Source organism: Rattus rattus, chromosome 6 (assembly GCF_011064425.1).
Source record: "Rattus rattus isolate New Zealand chromosome 6, Rrattus_CSIRO_v1, whole genome shotgun sequence".
Taxonomy (NCBI): domain Eukaryota; kingdom Metazoa; phylum Chordata; class Mammalia; order Rodentia; family Muridae; genus Rattus; species Rattus rattus.
This window is the reverse complement of record NC_046159.1, coordinates 25946280-25968539: the sequence shown is the minus strand read 5'-3', so window position 1 is coordinate 25968539 and position 22260 is coordinate 25946280. Positions and strand designations below refer to the sequence as shown.

At 47.5% G+C, this 22260-nt stretch overlaps 1 protein-coding gene across 1 annotated transcript; it reads left to right on the top strand.

The window, feature by feature from the left end:
* The first annotated feature begins 1085 nt into the window (after positions 1-1085).
* Positions 1086-21334, top strand: Slc25a18 (solute carrier family 25 member 18). Its single transcript, XM_032905767.1, has 10 exons — positions 1086-1331; positions 11005-11087; positions 12510-12632; positions 12763-12818; positions 15109-15199; positions 16338-16456; positions 19134-19299; positions 19495-19649; positions 20078-20153; positions 20642-21334. Exons 2-10 carry the CDS (start codon positions 11053-11055, stop codon positions 20781-20783), a joined length of 963 nt encoding a protein of 320 aa, XP_032761658.1. The 5' UTR covers positions 1086-1331; positions 11005-11052; the 3' UTR covers positions 20784-21334.
* The last annotated feature ends 926 nt before the right edge of the window (positions 21335-22260 follow it).

The window sequence follows — 22260 nt, the reverse complement described above, 5'->3', positions numbered from 1 at the left end:
ATTCAGCTTTTTAGAAATTGTTTCTGGATAGCTTTTGTTTTTGGGGACAGTTTCTCGGTGTAATGATGCTGGCTTTCCTAGAATTTGAAGATGAGGCTGGCCTTGAACTCACAGAGATCCTCTTGCCTCTATCTCCCAAGTGCTGGGATTAAAGGCCTACCTGATGCCACCCATCTCTGAATAATAACATTTTTGGTCTAGCAGGTAACACGTAAGATCCTGTGTTATGAACTTCCTTGTTAAAACTGGAACAATGGGGGTTGGGGATTTAGCTCAGTGGTAGAGCACTTGCCTAGCAAGCGCAAGGCCCTGGGTTCGGTCCCCAGCTCCGAAAAAAAGAACCAAAAAAAAAAAAACCTGGAACAATGACAAACAACAAAGCACAAGAAGGTGGCTTAGGGAAGAAAGGAAACTGTAAAGCACCTGTGAGCCACTCCATTTTGACCACTGGAGACACTGAAGGTACATCTATTATCTCTTCAGAGATTGTCTCAGCTGTGGTGTCCCCTTCAGGAAATAAGGCATCCTCACTTACAAGCACCCCGTCGGGGCAGTTTTGCTCTAATCTCTCCCTGAAAGTATTACTAATGATTGGGGAAATACCTAGGTGGAATCATCTGGAAGGGGAATGGCTTATGACCTGTGGTTATTATGTAAGTGGTGTCTCTTTGGCTGTGGGCTCTTTTCTCCTGGGTGGCTGTAAATCCTTCCAGCTCAGCCAGGGGTGGAGCCCATGCTGCAGCTGCTGCTGCCTGTCTGGGCAGGCTTCACTGTCCTCACCCCCCACTAAGCCCTGGTAGCTTGGCCTTGCTGGTCTGTTGCCCTGGATTCAGTTCCTTGAGCTTTTGAAAGGACAGTGTTTGTGCATTTGTTTCAGTCTCCTTTGTGCTTACAAGGCTCACTCCTCTAGTTTCCTGAGCAGTTTTAGCAAAAGCTTTCAGTGCAAAGTGAACTGTGCAGTAGCAGCCAAGAAGGCAGCTGGGAAATGCCCAGATTGAGCTATTGTGTGCTGGAGTCCCTGCCCCTCTGCCTCCATGACACGAATTTTAATTCAGGTGCCTTGAGACTTTGTGAGGAGTGGAAAACCACAACTTGCTCCTAGAATCCTGTCAGCTCATTTCTGACCACATAGGACCATTCGCCCTAGTCTGTCCAGTTAAAGCTGGGCAGAGTTGTTTGAAGCAGTGAAGTCAGCTCCTCAGACTGTACCAAGAGTTTTCACCATGAGAAGGAGTTAAGTCTTTATAGGAAGGCAAAGACAAGATCCAGCACAGCCTGGCCTGGAGTATACCAAAAACTGAGATGTGGAGTGACTCCTAACCACCTTGTCAGTAAGTACAGTTGCCCTTGGTGTCTTTAGGGATTAGTTCCAGGACTCCCATTTGCAAGTGCTAAAGTCCCCGTGTAACATGATATTTGCATATCATCTATGCACATGTTCCTGTGTATTGTTATCTCTAAGTGTCTTATAAAACCTCTGTATATAATCTATATGTATAACTCTACTGTTTGGCACTAATGACAAGGGAAAATGTCTGCATATTCAGCACTGAATTCCCACTCCCATCCCCCACATATTTGGTACAGTTTGCTGAATCCACTCGAGGCAAAGCAGACTGATGTGCAGCATCTGCCTGGCACTCTGTCTGCTTATTCAGAATACAAAGGAAAATATTTTCCTTGGAGTTGGTAAAGAGGGGAAAGCATTGAAGGAAACTGGCCTCCAGCAAGGTGTTTAGCCAGAGGTGAAGGGGGTGCAGAGTGGTTTGTTCCTTATTCATCGCAGCAGGTGGTTCCTGGTGTGTTCACACCATTTGACTTGGACAGATGTCAGTGCACAGGCTGGTTCTGACCTGTCATGTTTGTCAGATGGGGCCCTACATTATGAACAACTGAACATCACCTAGAAGTCAGTTAAAATCTGGGTTCTGGGATTGGGGATTTAGCTCAGTGGTAGAGCACTTGCCTAGCAAGCGCAAGGCCCTGGGTTCGGTCCCCAGCTCTGAAAAAAAGAAAAGAAAAAAAATCTGGGTTCTGATGCCTTCCTCACTCTGCCTGATCAGCCCCATGAAGGGCCCTGCCCCCTGATGTGAGATACCCTGTGGTGGTGTGCCTCAGAGTTTAAGAGCACTCCCGTAGAGGAAGGGCACCTTTCTGATCTGAGCAGAATTTTACCTTCATACCTAGAGGATAGAGTCTCCTGAAGAACTATGGAATCCAGCTTATGCTGCTCTGTTCTACTCCTGGGAAGAAATAGCAAAGCTGAGGAACTAACTCCCTTACTGTCCACCTGATCCGAGGCTACCTGCTCCTGCCTTCCTTTCGTTGGTCTCAGTCCAGTTCAGTTTCCCATTTTCTCTGCAGCTCACAGTTTTTAAACTATAGCCCTAACACATCAAAACTGTAGTCCTTTGCTATCTAACAGTCTACTAAGACATGACAGCCCATTAGCTGCTGCAACATTTTAGTCAACACAAGCTCCTGCCAATCCAGAATGCCTCTTACTGAGTTTCTGGGCTATAAAAAACCTGCCTTAAAGAGACTGGTTTTTATGATGCATTTAACTTTCATGTGCTTTTCCAGATCCATCACCCTTCTTTCTTTCTGCCTGTAACCGAACCAAAGCTGAAGCTTCCTTCTGCCCTGGCTTTCACTTCCTAGGGGTCCTTCCTAGACAGTGATGTCATCCCAGTTTTTTGTTTGTTTGGTTGGTTGGTAGATTTGGCTTGGGTTTTTATTCATTTCAAACTCTTCATTGAAGCCCAAGCAGATCCCAGAATGTGCTTTCTAGCCAAATACACTCTTCATTTCCTGTTTTTCCTGCCTCTATTTCCTGTTTGCCACTTACTCTGTGCCCAGGGATTGGTTGGACTTAATGGGTCCTAGGCAGGCACCAACTGAACTACATCCCAGCCCTCCTTTTTTCTTTGGGGGTTTTGGGTTTTGGTTTTGAGACAGGGCCACTCTGTAGTGAGGACTGGCTTCAGGTTTATGACAAATTATGTAGTCCACTATTTGAAGGCTGAGGTTTCAAGTCCTAGGATTACAAGGAAAAGCCATTAATATTCACTAAATTCTCTCTCTTTAATTTATTGGTTTTTCTTTTATGTGTATGGATGTTTTGACTTTATATATACCATGTCCTTGCCTAGTGCCCACAGAGGTCATCATCGAACTACATATAATTGTAAACTGCCATGCCAGTGCTTGAAACCAAACTCCAGTTCTTTGCAAGACCAACAATAACATTTACCTGTAGTTATAAAGGGTATGTCGCGGTGTGTAGCTCTACAGTGGAGTGCTTGCCCAGTGTAGCATGAACATACAGAATGGGTTCCATCCACACACCCGCAAAAGGAATGCATTAGCTGGGTTTGGTAGTACATGCCAGGCTTCCCAGCAATCTGGAGGCTGAAGCAAGGGATTGTGAGTTTGAGACGAGCTTAGCCTACATAGTGGGTTTCAAGGCCAGCCAGACTACAAAGTGAGACCCTATTTCAGAAAACAAAAGGTTGTATGCAAACAAGCATATGAGTGATCACAGCGTGTGGGAAATGGCACACACACCCTTCTTGTACATAACATCTCTTGCAGGTGCTGCTGCTGCTGTAGTTGTCAACAGCCACATTCATCCGGCCAGAGCGCTGACTTAGATCCCATGCTAGCCCTCTCCTCACACTTGCCATCTGCCCTAGTGTGTTCTGCTAGCTAACAAGGCTGTTGGACCTTCACAGAGATGGCTGCTCAGGCCTTGCAGGATACACACTAGTCTTTACCACGAGTTTGTCCATCTTTCTGACATCTGAATGATAGGGAGTCCCCACTTACCCTGCCCTATGACTGTATTAGTCCTAATACTTCTCAGCTGTGTCTAATACCCTATTAGCAACCAGGTGAGGGGACGTCTGGTCCAGTGTACGACCTCTAAAGCCTGATCCAAACTCAGACTGTAAAGTGCAGTGTGGCAAGGACTGAAGGAGGACTTAACGCCTGCTGGCACCTCTGACCATGTGAAAGAGCTGCAGCAGGGACAAGAAGGGAGGGACTGAACTCTGATAAAACCCCAAGGACAGAGCAGCTCCTGCAGACAGCATTGTATGCCAACTCTGCCCACAATTCACTGGAAACCCAGCCTCTGTCCTTTATTCCAGAGAAGGCAGAAAGAAGGTCCTTCCTGAGAGCTGGTAAGAGTTGTCTTGTCTGTCCTTGTCAAGCATAGTTTGTAGGAAGAAATGGCAAGGAAGCCTGGGAAGAGGGCTTTCCGTGTCACCCACTGCAAGCACGGTTAAGAGGAAGTTTCTGGCATCCCAGGTGAACATCTCAAAATGGGATACTTCCTGGGTAACGGGTCAAGACAAAGCTAATGGCCACTCTGGTAGGAGGTGCTTAGTCCTGGGAGAACCATGTGCTCTGCTAGGAGGAATCAGCCCTGGTTCTCACACCCACCCCTCACTCAGCTTCTTAAAAATGTAAAGAAAGCAGCTCAGGAAGACTATCTTAATGCTCACGTCAACTGCACGTCAAAGGTAGCGGTTACCTTTGTGGGTTACTGAGCAGTCTATGACAGCCTCTTGGGCCTGGAGATACAACACTTAGGTGGTCCTAACTCTCAAAGTAGTTTCTAATTTGGATAAGGAACAGGTCAGTACTGTGCAGTGTGTGCTGAAACTCAGTATCCAATTTGAAGGCTGGGGCATAACATTACCTCCAGTTCCAGAGGAGCCTGTGCTACAAAGTAAAAACTGGTCTTAAAAACTATGCTGGGAATAGTGGTGCCTGCCTCCAACACCAGCACTTAGGTGGCCAGAGGATCCCTGTGAGTTCAAGGTCAGCTTGGACTCCATAGCAAGTCCTGGGACAGCCAGGGCTACGTAGACCCTGTCTTTGAGACACACACAGGTACATACAAACATATTCTTAGTTCTGAGAGGAAGTGACGCTGATTTAGCTATCACTTATTACCAAACAGTTTGTAATCTACTGTTGATCTGTGAGCAGAGTGCATCCTGGGCACATTGCAAGGTTTCCTCCATGCTTTTCCCACCCTGGAGGATGGACCTGGCCATAAGGCAGATGACGAATCCCCCGAGGTGATGACATTTGGGACAGGTTTTGTTGTTTATACTTATTTGCAGTGCGCATGCGTACCCTTACCGTAAGGTACATATGGGAGTCAGTCCTCTCCCTCCTCTATTTGGTCACAGGATTGAACCGAAGCTGTCAGCTTTGGCACCTTAACCTACTGAGCTCTCTTCTCTGTCAAGCCCTGGTCAGGGTTTTTCTGTTGATGAAACTGGTTTGCTCCTGGCCCTTAATGGAGCAGTACCTTTGAAATTTTACTATAGGAACTAATTAGTGGTGAAATAGAATTAAGTCCCAAGATAAAGCAGGACCAGCAAAATGGCCCAGTGTGCAAAGATGTTTGCTGAAGAAACCTGAAGTCTGAGTTCAGTCCCTGGAACCCACAGTAAGAGTTTCAAAAGCTGTTCTCTGACACCCACACACCCACACCCATACACATCAGACAAATACTTTCAAAAAAGACTTTTATGTGTATTTTACCTGCACATAGGTCTGTGAAACACATGAACTTCTGTTGCCAGAAGAAGGTGTCAGATCCCCTGCAACCTGCATTATAAGTGGTTGTGAGCTACCACGTGAGTTTTGAGCCCAGGTTCTTAACCACTAAGCCATCTCTTAGCCTCTCAGACAAAAAGAACTGTCAAGGGGCTAGACCATTAGGTGAACCCCATACGGCCCCTTGCTCTGCCCATTTCTGCAGGGAGCTTCTTTTCCTGGGTGCCTTCTTCATCCTCCAGTCCCTTTGGCGTCAGATCTAAGGTTTGGGTGGCCTCAACATTTTAACCTTCTCTACCCTCATCCTTCCTTGCCTCTGCCACCCCAGTCTCTGTACATCCCATTACGTTACCATGAAACTCCAGGACTTCTGCTGGTTTCTTCCAGAGTAACTAGTCTTAGGGCACATGGTGTGTCCTCTTCAGAGTCTTTTACTGCCACAAAAGTGGTGCTTCTGGAACACGTGCTACACCCACATTAGTGAGCTAGACTAGCCAGGGCCAAGGAGTAACCCCACACAGTCTTTGCTCTCTGCTCCTTCAGGAGTCACAGTGCCCGTCATCACCTCTGACTCTTACAAAGCTCACTAAGCAGTTATCGCTGTAGAAGGAGCTCTGAGGAGTACTGAGTATGTTAAAACACTAGTTAACAAGTCGTAAAACTGGCTAACAAGAGCACTTGGGTTCATTAGAAGGAGCCTGGAGTGTTGCTTTGTTGTCCTTGGTGGAGATGAGGTAAGACTAGTCCTAGTGCTCAAGACTGACCGAAAGGCCTCCTGCCCGTGAGGTCAGAGCAGTTCCACTTCCATGAGCCACCCGGCCAGCCTTGTCCTGTCACTGTTCCTAGAGGTGTTGGAAACTAATATCTAAATTCCCTGAAAGTCAGCTACAACCCAGATGCCTAAATACCGCCTATCACACTGCAGGTATTCAGCAGGATGGGGCAGTATGGGCCCTGTTGCCAAGTTTAGGACTTTGCTGATAAGATTCCTTTAAAACCATGGCTGGCTAAATTTAAAAAAAAAAAAAAAAAAAAAAAAAAAAAAAAAAAAAAATGGGGGTGGGAGGATGGCTCAGTGGTTAGGAACACTGGAAGGTCCTGAGTTGAATTCCCAGCACCAACAGTGGCTCACAGCCATCTGTAATGGTATCTGATGCCCTCTTCTGTCATACAGGCACATGCAAATAGAGCACTCATATACATAAATAAATCTTTAATTTTTTTGCATGGTACAAAAGGTTTGAGGTTTGACATAAGCTTTGTTGCTTTCAAAAAGGTCCTGGGTTCGGTTCCTAGCATCCACGTTAAGTAGTTTATTATCTGTACCAGGTCCAACCACCTGGACACATGGTGCATAGACAGACAGGCACACATACAAGTTTAGAAAAAAAATTAAAAACCCTGGCTGCTATCTGTTGGCTCACAGATTTACCTACGGCTGAAATCTTGTGAAGTCATGTTTGAATTCTTTCTGCTAAAGGGAACCTGGGGCTAGGATTTACAGAGAGAGGATCACCCTTCCAGCAAGCACTGTACAGAGTTGCTGTGAAATGTCCAGGCTCAGTGTGTTCCTTGTTCTCTGACTTATCTCAAATGTGCTCATTCCTGTTGCCAAAAAACACTGACCCGACATCTAATTTTGCTCTAGAAACACCAGGAATGTGGCCCAAAGGGCTGCCTTTACTTTACTCTTTCCTTTGACTTCATAGAGAAAGGTTAAGTTCTGAACTTCCCAAGTAGCCTCTTGGGATTTGTTTTTGTTCGTTTCATGGTAACTTACCATCTTTTTTTTTTTTTTTTTTTAATTTATTTATTTACAACATATAGGTACACTGTAGCTGTCTTCAGACACCAGAAGAGGGCATCGGATCTCATTACAGATGGTTGTGAGCCACCATGTGGTTGCTGGGATTTGAACTCAGGACCTCTGGAAGAGCAGTCAGTGCTCTTAACCCCTGAGCCATCTCTCCAGCCTGTAACTTACCATCTTGAAGAATGGCTGGCACTTTAATATGACATTTTGCCACCAAGTGTCCCTTGGTTTTGGCTTTTAGAAAACCACAGGGGTTGAGCTTTAAGAGGTGGCAGGAGCAGGCTCCTCAGCAGGATGAGGACTTGCAGCATGAATCCACCTCTCAGGGAGAAGCTGATCTCAGACGATGGGAGTCCAGGCTCGCACTGCTGACTTTCAGTATTAACTTTTGATTGGGGATATCAAGAAACCAGAGTTGGGGAGGTGGCTTAGCTGTTCAGAGGATTTGGGTTCAAGTCCCAGCACTCACAGCATCATACAACTGTAAATCCAGTCTAGAGATTCTGACCCTCTCTTCTGGCCTCCTCTTGCAGAAGATATGTAGTGCAAAAACACACACTCATTTTACACACACAGTGGAGGAGCTGGTTAAAAGTACATGCTGCTTTTGCAGAGGACAACACACATAACAGGCAGCTTACAACTTCACCCCTTCCACTTCAGGGACTCCATGTCCCTCTTCTGGCTTCCACAGAATTTTCCACATACACAGACCAGCAAATAATACAAATAAGACAAAACAAACTAGAGATAAGCTGAGAAAGCATCTTAGTTAATAGTGTTTTTCTAACAAGCCTTAAACTCTAGATTTAATTTTCAACCCCATATAAAGCCCGTTGTGATCATACAGACCTGTATTACCAGGACTTAGGAGGCTAAATAAAGGATTGCTACAAATTGAAGGCTAGCTCAGGCTACATAGTGAATTATAGGCTAGCCTGAGCTACAGAGTAAGACTGTCTAAAAAATAAAAACAAAGCTGAGTATAGTGGCACATGCCTTTTATCCCAGCATTCAAGAGGTAAAGGCAGGCAGATCTCTGGTTTTGAGACCAACCTGGTCTACAGAGTGAGTTCCAGGACAGCCAAGGCTAACCCTGTCTCAAAATAAGCCAGGCAGTGGTGGTACACAACTTTAATCCAGCACTTGAGAGGCAAAAGCAGACAGGTCAAGTTCAAAGCCAGCATGGTCTACAGAGTGAGTTGCAGGACAGCCAGGGCTATACAGAAACTCTGTGACAAGAGACAGAGCACGCCCAACTCTGTGTGTGTGTGTGTGTGTGTGTGTGTGTGTGTGTGTGTGTGTGTGTGTGTGTGTGTGTGTGTGGTATGTGTGTGTGTACACCATAAATAAAATACACACTAAGATTTCAACTGCAGTTCTGGTAAGATATGCAGTGAGGTCAGTTGACTGTCTCAGAATCTGTCTCACAATGGAAAGGGATGTTCCTGAAGCAGGAATGGCTCCACTGGGCTTCCTCTCAGTGTGTCTGGTTCTTGCCTGTCCTTCCTGTAGACCTGCTTTCTGTTTAGACGCCTGATCAATTTTCATGCTGCCAGTCCAGCCACGGCAGTCAACGTGGGTCAGTATTGAGCATCTCACCCTCTGCTCAGTGTCCCCATCACCATTTATGACATTGCTTTCCTAGCTTTGCTGTCCCTTCAGCCGCAGGGTTCTGTTTGCCCATCGTGTTTTTCTTTTGTTACTTTTCTGGCAGGGCCAAGAAGGAATTCAGGGCCCAGGCATGAGCTTGATAAGTCACATCCCTCCCCTGGGGGGCTCTGCCTGGTCCTCTCACCCACATGACTGCCTATGCCCTGCCTGAGACCCTACCCAGTGGAACCCTGCTCACACCTCATTGACACTGTAGTTGGCTTTCCCCCTCCCAATCTTCCCCCTCTATTGTTCATGTATAGGGTTAGGGGGCTAAGGTCAAAGCCAGGTGACCTCGTCCATCACTGTCATCCTGACAATTGCTCGTGTTTGCCAGGCTTCCAGGTACTGATGACAGGTAGGGGGCACTGTTTCCCTCATAGTGTTTCTTACTCTTAGACTTCAGGGTTTTCTGTGTATTATCTGTTGTTTCTGGAATTTAAGTCTCCAAGAGAGGCGATTCTTAGTAATTTCTTCACTAATACTATGTTTCAGAACTAGAATCAGACCTGAAAATATTATTTTAAATTTTTTTCAAAAGAAAAACCTTTTTTCCTTATATTTATTTTACATTTGTGGATGTTTTGCCTACAGGTATGTATGTGAGTATGCATGTATGTATGTATGTATGTATGTATGTATGTAGTGCACCACATGGGTGCCTGGTGCCTACACAGGTCTCCTGATGCCTGCTTGCATCAGGTCTCCTAAAACTACAGATGCCTGTGAGCTGCCATGTGGGTCTTCTGGAATCGCAAGTGCTCCTAACCACCCAGCCATCTCTCCATCCCATTCAAAAATACTTTTTAACTGAAGTGATTATCATATCTCCAGAGAGTCACTTTTCTCTTCATTTCTTTCCTTCCCCAAAACAAAAATACCCAGAGAAGACTTTGCTTCGAAAGAGCAAAGAAAAGAGAGGAAGGGGACCCTGAAACATCACGTAAGCCAGGAGCACTGGGGACTTTCCTGTTGCTCTCCACTGGTCTGGAGGCAGAACTGAGACTCAGAAGGTGAAGGTGCAGCCTCTATTTCTTCAGACAGGACCTTAAGTATGTTAGGTTGACTTTGAATTTGCTTATGTAGCTAAAGGGGTGCGAGCACGCGCACGCACGCACGCACACACACACACACACACACACACACACACACACACACACACTTCTCCTTAGGACAAATTTTATTCTGTAACACTTTGTAACCCAGGCAGGCCTAGAACTTGGATCCTGTGCCTCAGTCTCCAATTATTATATTTCCCATTTCCAGACCACCGTCTCTGTATTTTTAGTATGTGACATTAATGCAACACCAATCACAGTGGCACACACCTGTGACCCCAGCCCTCAGGCGACTAAGAAAGACTCCTGGGAGTTTAAAGCCAGCCTGTTCTACAAGGAAGATCTTGTCCCAAAACAAACAAACCAACCAACCTAACCCAGTAAATGCAGAGAATAGTCTCACATGAAACTTTAGAGAACGCAGTTAAGAGCCATGTGCCAGGTGGGACGGCCAATACCCATAATCCTAAGCACTTGGATGGAAGAAGGTGGATCAGGCATTCAAAATCGTCCTCGTCTATTACATAGGGGGGTTGAGGCCAGTGTCACATCTACCTTCACTCCTCATACTTCCAAAAAAAGCCACTTGAGGACATCTAAAACATTGCAGTCCTCGTCTGCTATGAGAGGTGCTCTGGGTATAGCTCTTTATATATAGCCCATGTCTCCACTACCCCCAAACTCACCCAGAAGCCTTTGGGAATGGCTTTTTAGTTTAGTTTATCTACACTCTCATCCCCCTTCCTTTTCTGATCAAAGTCCAAAAAAGGATTTCTGTCTGGATGCACATTTCCAAAAGGTATAGGAAGTGGGGGCATGAGGAATTCCATGTCCTCTCGGTTCTATGGAGGGACAGAGTCAAGGACACAGACACATTTCTTCCCTCTCCACTGGCCTCAACAGCATCTGCCTGTGAAGGCCCCACAGCCTGTGTCCTGGGAGCTGTCGTGGATGATCGCCTGCAGGATGTCCAGCCAGGACCTGAGGTAGGCCCGGGGGGGGGGGAGCCGATTTAAAGAAGGGTTGCTATGGCACCAGCCCACCAGTGTCAGCTGTAGATGATGAGAACAGAGTGAATGATTGGGGAGAGCAAATGAAACTCATCGCCTGGAATGTGCATTTCTCCAAATAAACAAGCAGACACACACACCCGGCCCCCAATAATGTGGTTTGCTAGCTGGCCATAACATAATGGTATATGCCTATATCCCAGCTCTGGGATTAAGTTTAAGGCCAGCCTTGGTTACATAGTAAGATTGTGGCCAGCCTGGGCTCCAGGAGATCCCTCTTAAACTCTCCTCTCTGGCAACATTGTTTTCAATGTTTTGACTCCTCTCTGCAGGGAAGTTTAAGTCATGCCTCTTTGTTGCTGGTTATTTTGTGTCAAATATTTTCCTCATGTCTGCCTTTGGCCTGAAAGATAAGAACATTTTACTCTTCTCCAAAGAGTCTGAGGAAACTTTGTTTTCTATTCCCAGACTCCTATCCTTAACCAGGAAGAGGAGTCATGTTGCCTGAAGCAAGTGGTTATGGAGGCCAGAGTAGATAACAAACATTGTTTATTAGTCCTAGGTATCTCTTGCTAAGAAGCACCCATGGCTGTGTGTGTGTGTGTGTGTGTGTGTGTGTGTGTGTGTGTGTGTGTGTGTGTGTGTGTGTGTGTGTACACACGTCTTGTGCCTACAGAGGTCAGAAAGGGGTGTCGGTCTACTGGAATTGGAGTTGCACATGGTCTTGAACTGCCATGGAGGTGCTGGGAATCGAACCTAGGCCCTCTACAAAAGCAAGTGCTCTTAACCGATGCATCATCTTCTAGGCTGGTGGGTATCTCCTCCTTAACAATAGCTGTCATTTACCTGATGCTTTTTTAGTCCTCATGCAGTCCCTAGAGAAGGGAAATGAAGTTTCTGAGAACTGAGGCAACTTGCCCAAGTCAACAGCCTAGCTAAGATTCATTCCCACCACATTCTCTTCAACTGAAAGTTAAGTTGGAACTTGTTTGAAAACTTCCTCACAGGCCTCCAAGGGTCAGAGGCTGGAAAGCCAACCTTGATGGCAGTTCTGGAGGGCCAAGCTAAGGCCTACCAACTCCCTGGTGGGCTCCCTTCCCAGCAGGTCTGCAATATCTTAGCTTGGGGAACCCTGCCCTATGGGTTAGTGTGAGCCGATCAGGCAGGTACACATGGGCTTCCTGGAGAGAGGTTCCTAGCTTGTGTGGAAGGAGGGGGCAGGGTCTGACAGCTGGGTAGGGAGGGTGCTGAGGAGGGGGCACTCTGGACAGCTGGGAGCCCAGCAGCTGCCAGCCTTGATTTCCTCTGCCTAACCCTGCTCTCATGTTCCCTACCCAAGCTGGCTGAGGCCAAGAACTTTCTCTCACACTTTCTCTTTTTCTCTTCCCCATGGCCTAGCATCACTGCAAAACTCATCAATGGAGGTATAGCAGGTCTCGTGGGGGTGACCTGCGTGTTCCCCATTGACCTTGCCAAAACCCGACTGCAGAACCAGCAGGGGAAAGATGTGTACAAAGGAATGTAGGTATTGGTGGGAGAAGTGAAGGCAGGGAGGGATCTGGAGGGATCACAAAGCCAACTGAGGTGTGCCCAGGAAGGGGAAGAGGTCCAGTTAGACACTACTAACTTCCTTTCTGGCCTCTGCTTCTAGGACAGATTGCCTGGTGAAGACTGCACGTGCCGAGGGCTTCTTAGGAATGTACCGAGGTGGGCCTCTGAACACCCAGAGGAGTTCAAACTCCTCTATCAAGGATGATGGCCAGGGCATACAACCCACACTTTGTGAGCTTGTAGCACAGAGGTGTTCATTCCACTCAGGGAGCTGATCTGGACTATGCCAAATTCCAAGAGCCTTTGATGTAGTGGCAGGTGCTTCTAGCTAAGGCCTCCTTCAAGGTGCCTGGTTGTGCTATGTTAAAGCAAGTGCTCCCAGCCTTCCTCTGCCTCTTACTCTCCCTGACATAGAGAATGACTGACAGAGCTGTGAGCTCAGCACCACATGATGACCACATCCACAATGAGACCTCAGAAAATGGGCCATCAGTTGGTGCTGGAAAAAGAGATGATACACAGGGACCCTAGAGAACAAGGACAAAAGTTTGTGTGGTTTGCGAAGGTCCCATTAAAAAGGAGAGCTGTCCAATTCCTCAGGCTGCTTACGCACCATCAGAGGTGGAAGAGCCTGCCAACAGGATAGAATGAATATGGTGACTTCCTAGCCTTGTGGAGTCATATACACCTGTGATCCCAGCATTTGGGATCATTTGAGATGGAGCCAGGGGGATCAAGAGTTCAAGATCACCCCAGTCACAAAGGGAATTCATGTCCGGGAATTCATGTGATCCTGTCTCAAACCAACCAAAAAGGGAAACAAGAAAACAAAACCATGACTTCTTCATAATGGGACACATGTATCCATAAAGCAAAATGGAGTTTAAGGAGGGAAATGGGACTACAGAGCTAGCCGGTTCAGTTAGGAGCAAGCCTTTAACTCAGGCACTTGGAAGACAGACAGGCGCATCTCTGAGTTCAAGGCCAGCCTGGTCTACACAGAGAAACCCTGTCTGAAAAAATTAGAAAGGAAGAAGAGAGAAAGAAAGGGAGGGTGGGGGAGGGGGGGAGGGAGAGAGAGAGAGAGAGAGAGAGAGAGAGAGAGAGAGAGATGAACAAACTGCTCTGCCAGGGCACCTGTGTTTGGTTCCCAGAACCCACATTTGGTAGTTGGCAACCACCAGTAATTTCATTCCCGGGAAATCCCTCACCCTCTTTGTTCCTCCATAGACACCAAGACGCACAAACTGCTTCCCCCATCCCTCCCACCCCGCACATATGCATCTGTGCCCACACACACACACAGCACACATACACACACACACGCACCATGCAAATAAAGTAAGATCTTTGGGGCTGGAAAGATGGTTTAACAGCAAAGCATTGAGTGTTCTCCATCGGTCCTGAGTTCAATTCCTAACACACATATTGCAACTCACAGCTTCTTATAACTCTGATTCCAGAGACTCAGATATGTCTTCTGAACTCTGCAGACATGCATGGTGCCCTTACCTACATGCAGGCAAACACTCATACACATAAAATAAAATAATATTTACAAAAGATAATCTTTTTGTTTCTTTTTAGGTTTTTCCAGGCAGGGTCTGTGTAGTCCTTGCTGTCCTGGAACTCACTTTGTAGACCAGGCTAGCCTCAAATTCACAGAGCTCCACTTGCCTCTGCCTCCTGATTGCTGGGATTAAAGGCATGCACCACCACTGTCTGGCTACAAAATAAAACCTTAAAAAGCAGGCTGATATGGTGGTGCACATTTTTAAGCCCAGTACTCGGGAGGCAGAGGCAGATGGGTCTCTGTGAGTTCAAGGCCAGCCAGGGCTGCATAGTGAGATCCTGCCTCAAAGTTTAAACAAGGGAGGGAGGGAGAGAAGGGGAGAGGGAGAATGGAACTGGAAATGCAGTGGAGTAGACCGCTTGCATCTTGCATAGTGCGTTGGGGGACAATATGTTTCCCAGGGGTGCACCTGTCATGCTTGTACCAAGGAGGCAGGAGGATTGTGGGTTCTGTGTCATCCTGGACTCCCAACTCCAAAAACAAGCCGTGTCTGGCAAAGTGCTTGTACTCAAGACTGGCAGCCTGAATTTGATTCCAGAACCATACAAGGGGGAAACTAACTCCACAACGTTGTCTTCTGGTTCCCACTTGTGTGCCTGGGCATATGCATGCCCACACACAATAAATAACAATAGATAGGCTAAAATAAAAGAGGGGGGATGGAGGGAAGGAAGAAGAAAAGAAAAATAATAAAAGAGGAAGATATGTTAGGGAAAGAATGAAAAATACCTGTTTTTCAGTAAGACAGATGGGGTCCCCTTGCCTGGCTTCCCTAACCCCGTTTATCCCAGAGCTGTGCCTGTCAGTGGTGGGCTCTAAGGTCGGTCACTTCTGCAGCAATCGCAGCTCCTTCTCTTCATTTCTCACCTCCAGGGGCTGCAGTGAACCTCACCCTGGTCACTCCAGAAAAAGCAATCAAGCTGGCAGCCAATGACTTCTTGAGGCAGCTGCTCATGCAAGATGGGTAAGGACAGGCGATGGGGCGGGGCTTCACTATGTGTCTGTCTTTTGGGTGCCAAGGATTGCAAACATGCCTCAGTTTACCTGTACGCATCTATATGTGTGTATGTGCACATGCGGCTGAGGTCACACAGAGGAAGTGAAGGGGAGGGAGAGCTGGGGTAAGGTGGGAGAGGTTGCATGTTCAAGGGAATAGGGAACATACAGCATATATGCAGATGTATTTAGCAGATGGATTTCTTCCTGTGGTGGTGGTGTTTGTTGGGACGGCGTCTCCCTATTTAGATCTGTCTGGCCTGGAACTTACAGTGATCCCCCAGCCTCTACCTCCTGAGTGCTCAAAATTATAACCTTGGGTGGCCACACCCAACAAGCTGACAAAATCGAATCGTCCGCCCCCAAATCCTCTCTTCTGTGTCCCCCCTCCTAAGGGATGGTACTTAAAAGGCTGGAGCAAGAACCTGACATCGCACTGGTGTTCATCACACTGGTGTTCATCGCACTGGTGTTCATCGCACTGGTTTTGATGGTTCCTGACTCCACCCTTGGATGTGCATGCTACATGACCATGGTCTCTGCTGGAAAGGCACCATCTGTAATTCTAGCAGCCAGGAGGTAGAGGCAGGAGGACTACAGCAAAACTGAGGACAGCTTGGTTTACACACAGTTTCAAAAACCAAAAAGAGCCAGGCTTGGTGGCACATGCTTTTAATCCCAGCTCTCAGGAGGCAGGAGCAGGAAGATCTCTGTGAGTCTGATGCCAGCCTGGTCTACAGAGCAAGTTTCAGGACAGCCAGGGTTATATAGAGAAACCATGTCCTTTATTATTATCATTATTTTTAAATTTTATTTAATATATAAGTGCTCTGCTCTGCTGTGTATACATCCTCAGGCCAGAAGAGGGCACCAGATCCCCTATAGATGGTTGTGAGCCACCATGTAGTTGCTGGGAATTGAACTCAGGACCTCTGGAAGAGCAGCCAGTGCTCTTAACCGCTGAGCCATCTGACCAGCCCAAAACCCCGTCTTAAAACAACACAAACAAACAAACAAACAAACCAGTTCCATCCACGAAGGAGGGTGAATGGGCAGAATGGGGCAGAACTAGCCTGAGACTAAGGACCTTGTTCCTGGTTCCACAGGACCCAGCGGAACCTGAAGATGGAGATGCTGGCCGGATGTGGGGCTGGAATATGCCAGGTGGTGATCACCTGTCCCATGGAAATGCTCAAGATTCAGCTGCAGGATGCCGGCCGCTTAGGTGAGGCACATCCCAACTCGCTCACAACATCAGCACGGCCGGGTTGGTCAGCACAGCTCGGTGCACTGTACATTCCCAGCCCGGCTCTCCGGGCACTTGGCTTCTAGGTCAATAGAACTGTGTTTTATGGCGATGCCTGTAACCCTTTCAGCTCCAGCCCAAGGAGCAGAAACAAGAGGTGGGTGCTGGGGGGTGAAAGGCCATATCACACTTCCATGATGCCTTGATGCTCTGACTGTATTCCCAAAGCTTCTTTAAAATAGGGCTTAGTGGGCTGGCAAGGTGGCTGAGTGGTTAAGAGCACTTGCTGTCCTTCCAGAAAACTGGGGTTCAGTTCTAGCACACATATGACAGCTCACAACCATCTATAAATCCTGTTCTAGGGTGTCTAATGCCATATTCTGGCCTCCTTGAGCAATGCATGACACACACACACACACACACAATATATATATATATATATCACACTATATATATACACACACTATATATACACACACATGTATATACATATACATATATACACATAATATATATATACACATGTATATACACATACATATATACACACTATATATATACACATAATATATATACACATGTATATACACATACATATATACACACTATATATATACACACACTATATACATACATGTATATACATATACATATATACACACACATGTATATACATATACATATATACACACTATACATACACACATGTATATACATATACATATATACACACACATGTATATACATATACATATATACACACTATACATACACACATGTATATACATATATATACACAATATATATATATATACACACACATGTATATACATACATACATATATACACACAAACATTTTGCAGGGTGGGTTGTATCATATAGTCTAGGCTAGGAGATGTATATATATGTATATATGTGTATATATGTATATATGTGTATATATGTAAATATATGTATATATGGATATATGTGTGTATATATGTATATATATTTATAAATGTTTTAAATCTCAAATATGGAAAAACAAACCAGGATGCTGACCAAATATACAGTACGAACAAGAACTAAGCACTGTGGAAGAGCCAGGGGCCCTTTCCTCAGGATAAACCCCAGTGTCTGGGTAGATCAGCCACTGTGTGATACACCCAACACCACTCCCCTCAGCTCAGCTGCGCATGCTCCTGCTGCAGTACAGCCAAGTTCCTGATTGGGATAGAGCAGCCTCAGTGGCTTCAGGAAACCCACTGTGTCCCTGTCTGCCAAGAGGAGTCTGCCTTGTCTGTTCAACTTGGATAAGAAGTAAAGCTGGTGGTGGCGCAAGCCTGTGAGCCCAGCACTTGGGAGGCAGAGGCAGGTGGATCTCTGTTGAGTTCCAAGCAGCCAAGACTACATAGTGAGACCCTGTTTCAAAAAACCAAAAATGAGCAATCTCCCAAACCAACCATCCAAACGACAAAGGAAGCATGTGTAAAAGCCGGAGAGGGTTTTACATGTCTGCAAACCCAGGATTTAAGAGGTAGAACCAGGGGCTGGAGAGATAGCTCAGTGGTTAAGAGCACTGACTGCTCTTCCAGAGGTCATGAGTTCAATTCCCAGTAACCACAAGGTGACTCACAACCATCTGTAATGAAATCTGGTGCCCTCTTGTGGCCTGCAGTCACATATGCAGGCAGAATGCTGTACATAAAATAAATAAATAAATAAATCTTTAAAAAAAAAAGAGAGAGGGGTAGAACCAGAATGGGATTAAACTTTAGCAGTGTGCATGCTAGGTAAGCCCTCCCTCGGACACTGAGCCATCACCCAGGTCCCAGCTCCTAGCCTACACCACATGACACAACCCACCCTGCAAACCCCCACCCCACCTCAAAAGAGGAAAAATGAGATGTGAGCAGTAAATCACCTTTGCTATGGCACTGTGGGACACTCAGGAAGGCTAGAGGTGAGCCATAATTACTTCCTCTGAGCAAAGAGCCTAATTCTGTTTCATTTGGACCAAACCCAGGGTCGCATAACCGCCCAGCAAGCACTCTTGTAGCCTGTTTTGTTTCCAGACCGGGTTTTACCATACTGCCCTACGGACCTTGAACCCTTAGGCTCAAGCCATACTTTTTCCTTAGGCTCTTGACTAATCAAATGTACAGGTACTGTGCCCAGCACATACTGACTTCTGAATATAGTTTCTGAACATTAAATCCTGTGGTCTTTAGTGAGACCCACAAGTTCTACCATACCAATTGTCAGTCAATCGTCTGTGTATCCATCCACCCATCCACCCACCCATCCAGTAAGACCCAAGTTGGCTGACATCAAACTCATAATCCTCACGTCTCAGCCTCCCAAATGTTAGGATTACGGACATAAACCACTACACTCTAGTCATTTGCATTTACACTCTGTTCTGTTGGGTGAAACGGGCAACCCTTGAGGACAAAAGCATTTGGTGGTGGCTTCTAACATTAAGGATAACACAGGTGTTTCTGTCCCAAAGTGCTAGAAGGATAGGACTACCTGAAGACGGCAGGCCATCCAAGGGGTTTAGTCAGGCTGGGTGGACTCTGATTGAGGTGACACCATGCACACTGGTCCGGTCCGCCAAGAACACCCAGGGCTCCTGTTGGGCTGGGTGCAGATGCAGCTGCCTTTCCTCTCCAGCTGTCTGTCAGCAGGCTTCTGCCTCAGCCACGCCCACCTCCCGGCCCTACAGCACTGGCTCGACTTCCACCCACAGGCGCCCATCGGCCACCCTCATTGCCTGGGAGCTGCTCCGCACTCAGGGCCTCTCTGGTCTCTACAGGGGACTGGGTGCTACTCTCCTCAGGTGAGCGCCTCCTCCTGTGCCTGGGCCCCAGGGCCTCTAAGAGTCTTGGAACTGTGCTAGGAGCGTGTGTATTGCGGTGGGGAGGGGCCTGACAGGGCAAGAACTTCTTTGGCAAAGGGGGGTATTTCTCCCATCCCACGGGTCCTGGGGAGCTGCTGAGAGGGCCACCCAGAGTGTCGCCTTTCTCCTCTGCAGAGACATTCCTTTCTCCATCATCTACTTCCCTTTGTTTGCAAACCTGAACCAACTTGGGGTCAGCGAGCTCACTGGCAAGGCCTCCTTCACACACTCCTTTGTGGCAGGCTGTGCAGCAGGCTCTGTGTCGGCTGTAGTTGTCACCCCTCTGGATGGTAGGTGTGGAGAGGGCTGGGCGTTGGGATTTAAGGGTCATCTGATTTTACGAATGAGGTGTACAGAAAGCCCCGATCATCAACCACCTCTTGGTGTTCAGCCACTGCCATAAACTCACCAGAGGCCCTGGGCGAAGGCTGAAGTGTCCCCAGTGTTCCTTGTCACCTCACAACCCCTCCCCTTCCAGAGGCCTTTTCTTCCAGGTAGTTGAGTCTCGAAGTGAGAGCTAACCCTGGGAGGACCGTGAGGGCCACACCCAGTCCCTCACAGGTGAGCAGCGGCAGGCAGTTCTTCCAATAGAGGGAGGCTAAGGAAGAAGGCTACCCACCTGACAACCACACAACTGGCCTCACAGGGCAAAGCCACTAGGTGTGCAGAAGGACAAACTCAGGAGTCTGTTACTTGTTCTAACTTCTGCTTCATTCAGTTCTGAAGACTCGAATCCAGACCCTCAAGAAAGGCCTGGGTGAGGACACCTACAGGGGAGTCACTGACTGTGCCAGGTGAGCCCAGCATCCCAGACACCATCCAGCTCAAGGTGCAGCTCCTGGCAGGACTTGGCACTGCTTTGGAATGTGCGGGCCCCTCACTTCTTGGAGAACGCTCCAGAGAATCAGAGCTTCTGATTCCTCCATGAGTCTCTACGCTTCTCCCTGCCCCTCTCACCAGACTGCAGACCATCTGGAATTGCTAAGCGGCTTCCTCTCTTGCAATGCAGTCTAAAGCAGATGCACAAGTACTTGGCCGAATGGGGTCTAAAGGCTCCCGTCTTTGGCTAGCGCTTGAGGGCCACAGGTCAGCCTACAGTGAGTCTCAAAGGAAGTGTGGAGATGCGGTGGGCTTGACGCCTCAGGGTTTGTAATCTTATAAGCCTCAGGAGATGAGGGCAGCCCAGGCTACATCCAGAGACCTCCTCCCCAAATCCAGCAACAGAAAGTCCTGAGTAAATGTTAGCGTAGCCTTCAACTACCAAGCTCTCCTTTCTTCACAGGAAACTCTGGACCCAGGAGGGAGCAGCAGCTTTCATGAAGGGAGCAGGCTGCCGTGCCCTGGTCATAGCCCCCCTCTTCGGGATTGCCCAGGGTGTCTACTTCATCGGCATCGGAGAGCGCATCTTAAAGTGCTTTGAATAATTGATGTGTTACTTCTTGCTGTCACCTCTGGCCCTAGGGAACCAGGTGGCAGTGCTTGAAGTTTAGGATGCCCACCCTGATGTAGTACATGGTCTCTAACTTGTAGTGCTACCTCAGAAGAAATGACCCATTTTACTAAGTGAGTAGAGCCCTCGTCTCCCTTTATAACTAAGCTTTGTGGTTCGGCCTACCAGGGATGTTCAGAAGCCCCAACCACCTATGTCTAACAATAGAATTGGCCTTGTGTATTATGGCAGGACCGTGTACAGTAAGACAGAGGGGCTGTTCCACACTAACATTCCCACCGTAGGCGAGCGCAGCACAGACCCGTCCTGTGAGGGTTTACTGTTAATGCTAGCCCTGATGCTGTAACAGGTCAGAAGTGTGCTGGGCTGACTGTGCGCCCTCCCGAGCATCACCCATAGTCAGGTGAGCCTGAATGAGCACTTGGCAGCTGTCCTGCCAGATACCCATCCTGAAGTGTGGGCCCAGATCCCTCCGAATGGATGCTTGTGCGACATGCTCTGAAATAAAGCTGGTTAAATCCTTGTCCTGTGATCAGCACAGCAGATGAGTGACCTCTGCAGAACCAAGCTGTAGCTTCTAGGGCCCCACAGTCCACTACTATCTTCCCACTGCTGCTCAAGAGTGGAGAGTGGTTGGGGGCCAATTTTACAGTGAAGGAGTTTGGCTTTTTTAAGAAATAATTATGCACTAATTTACTTGTCTGTGTGTGTGTCTCTGTGGGTGCCCTGGGAGACCCCAAGAGAGCACTGGATCCCCTGGAGCTGTTACAGGCAGTTTTGAGCCGCCAGACATGAGCCCGATGAACTGAACTCAGGTCCTCAGGAAGAGCAGCAGGCGTTGGCAACCCCTGAGCCATCTCTCCAGCTCCTACACTGAGTGTTGCCTCTACCTGTCACTTCATAACCATGTCAACACTAAGAAGCCCAAGTCTCTGGACCTCAATTCCTTCCTCCATAGCCTGCCATACGAAAATGGAATAATGCCACACAAATATCAGGTCCTAAGAAAACAGTTCTGTTTGAAGAACAGGGACGAAGCCTGGGTACATAGGTCAGCTGGCAGAGGGTTCCATCCCCAGCACCACATAAACACCACATAGATGTACGGTGGCACATGCCTATAGTCCCAGCAGTTAGGAGTTGAGCCGGGAGCTGAGGAGGGCAGGAAACTGAAGGTCGTAATAGGCCAATGGGCACATTCTAGGCCAGCCTACACTGCATCAACCCCAAAACTGAAAAGAACCTCCATTAGACCCACCTAACTTAGCACTTGGGTATGGGGGAGTGGGCAGATATGCATGCAAATAATCCATCTGAACGGCCTTACTCTCTGAAGGCAGGATAGCTAAAACCCCAAAGCTCAGGCCACAGGTTGTGGGGTATGGCTCAGCGGTGCAGCCCCTGCTTACCCTGTGAGGCTCTGGGACCCACCCTAGCGCACGTACACAGAG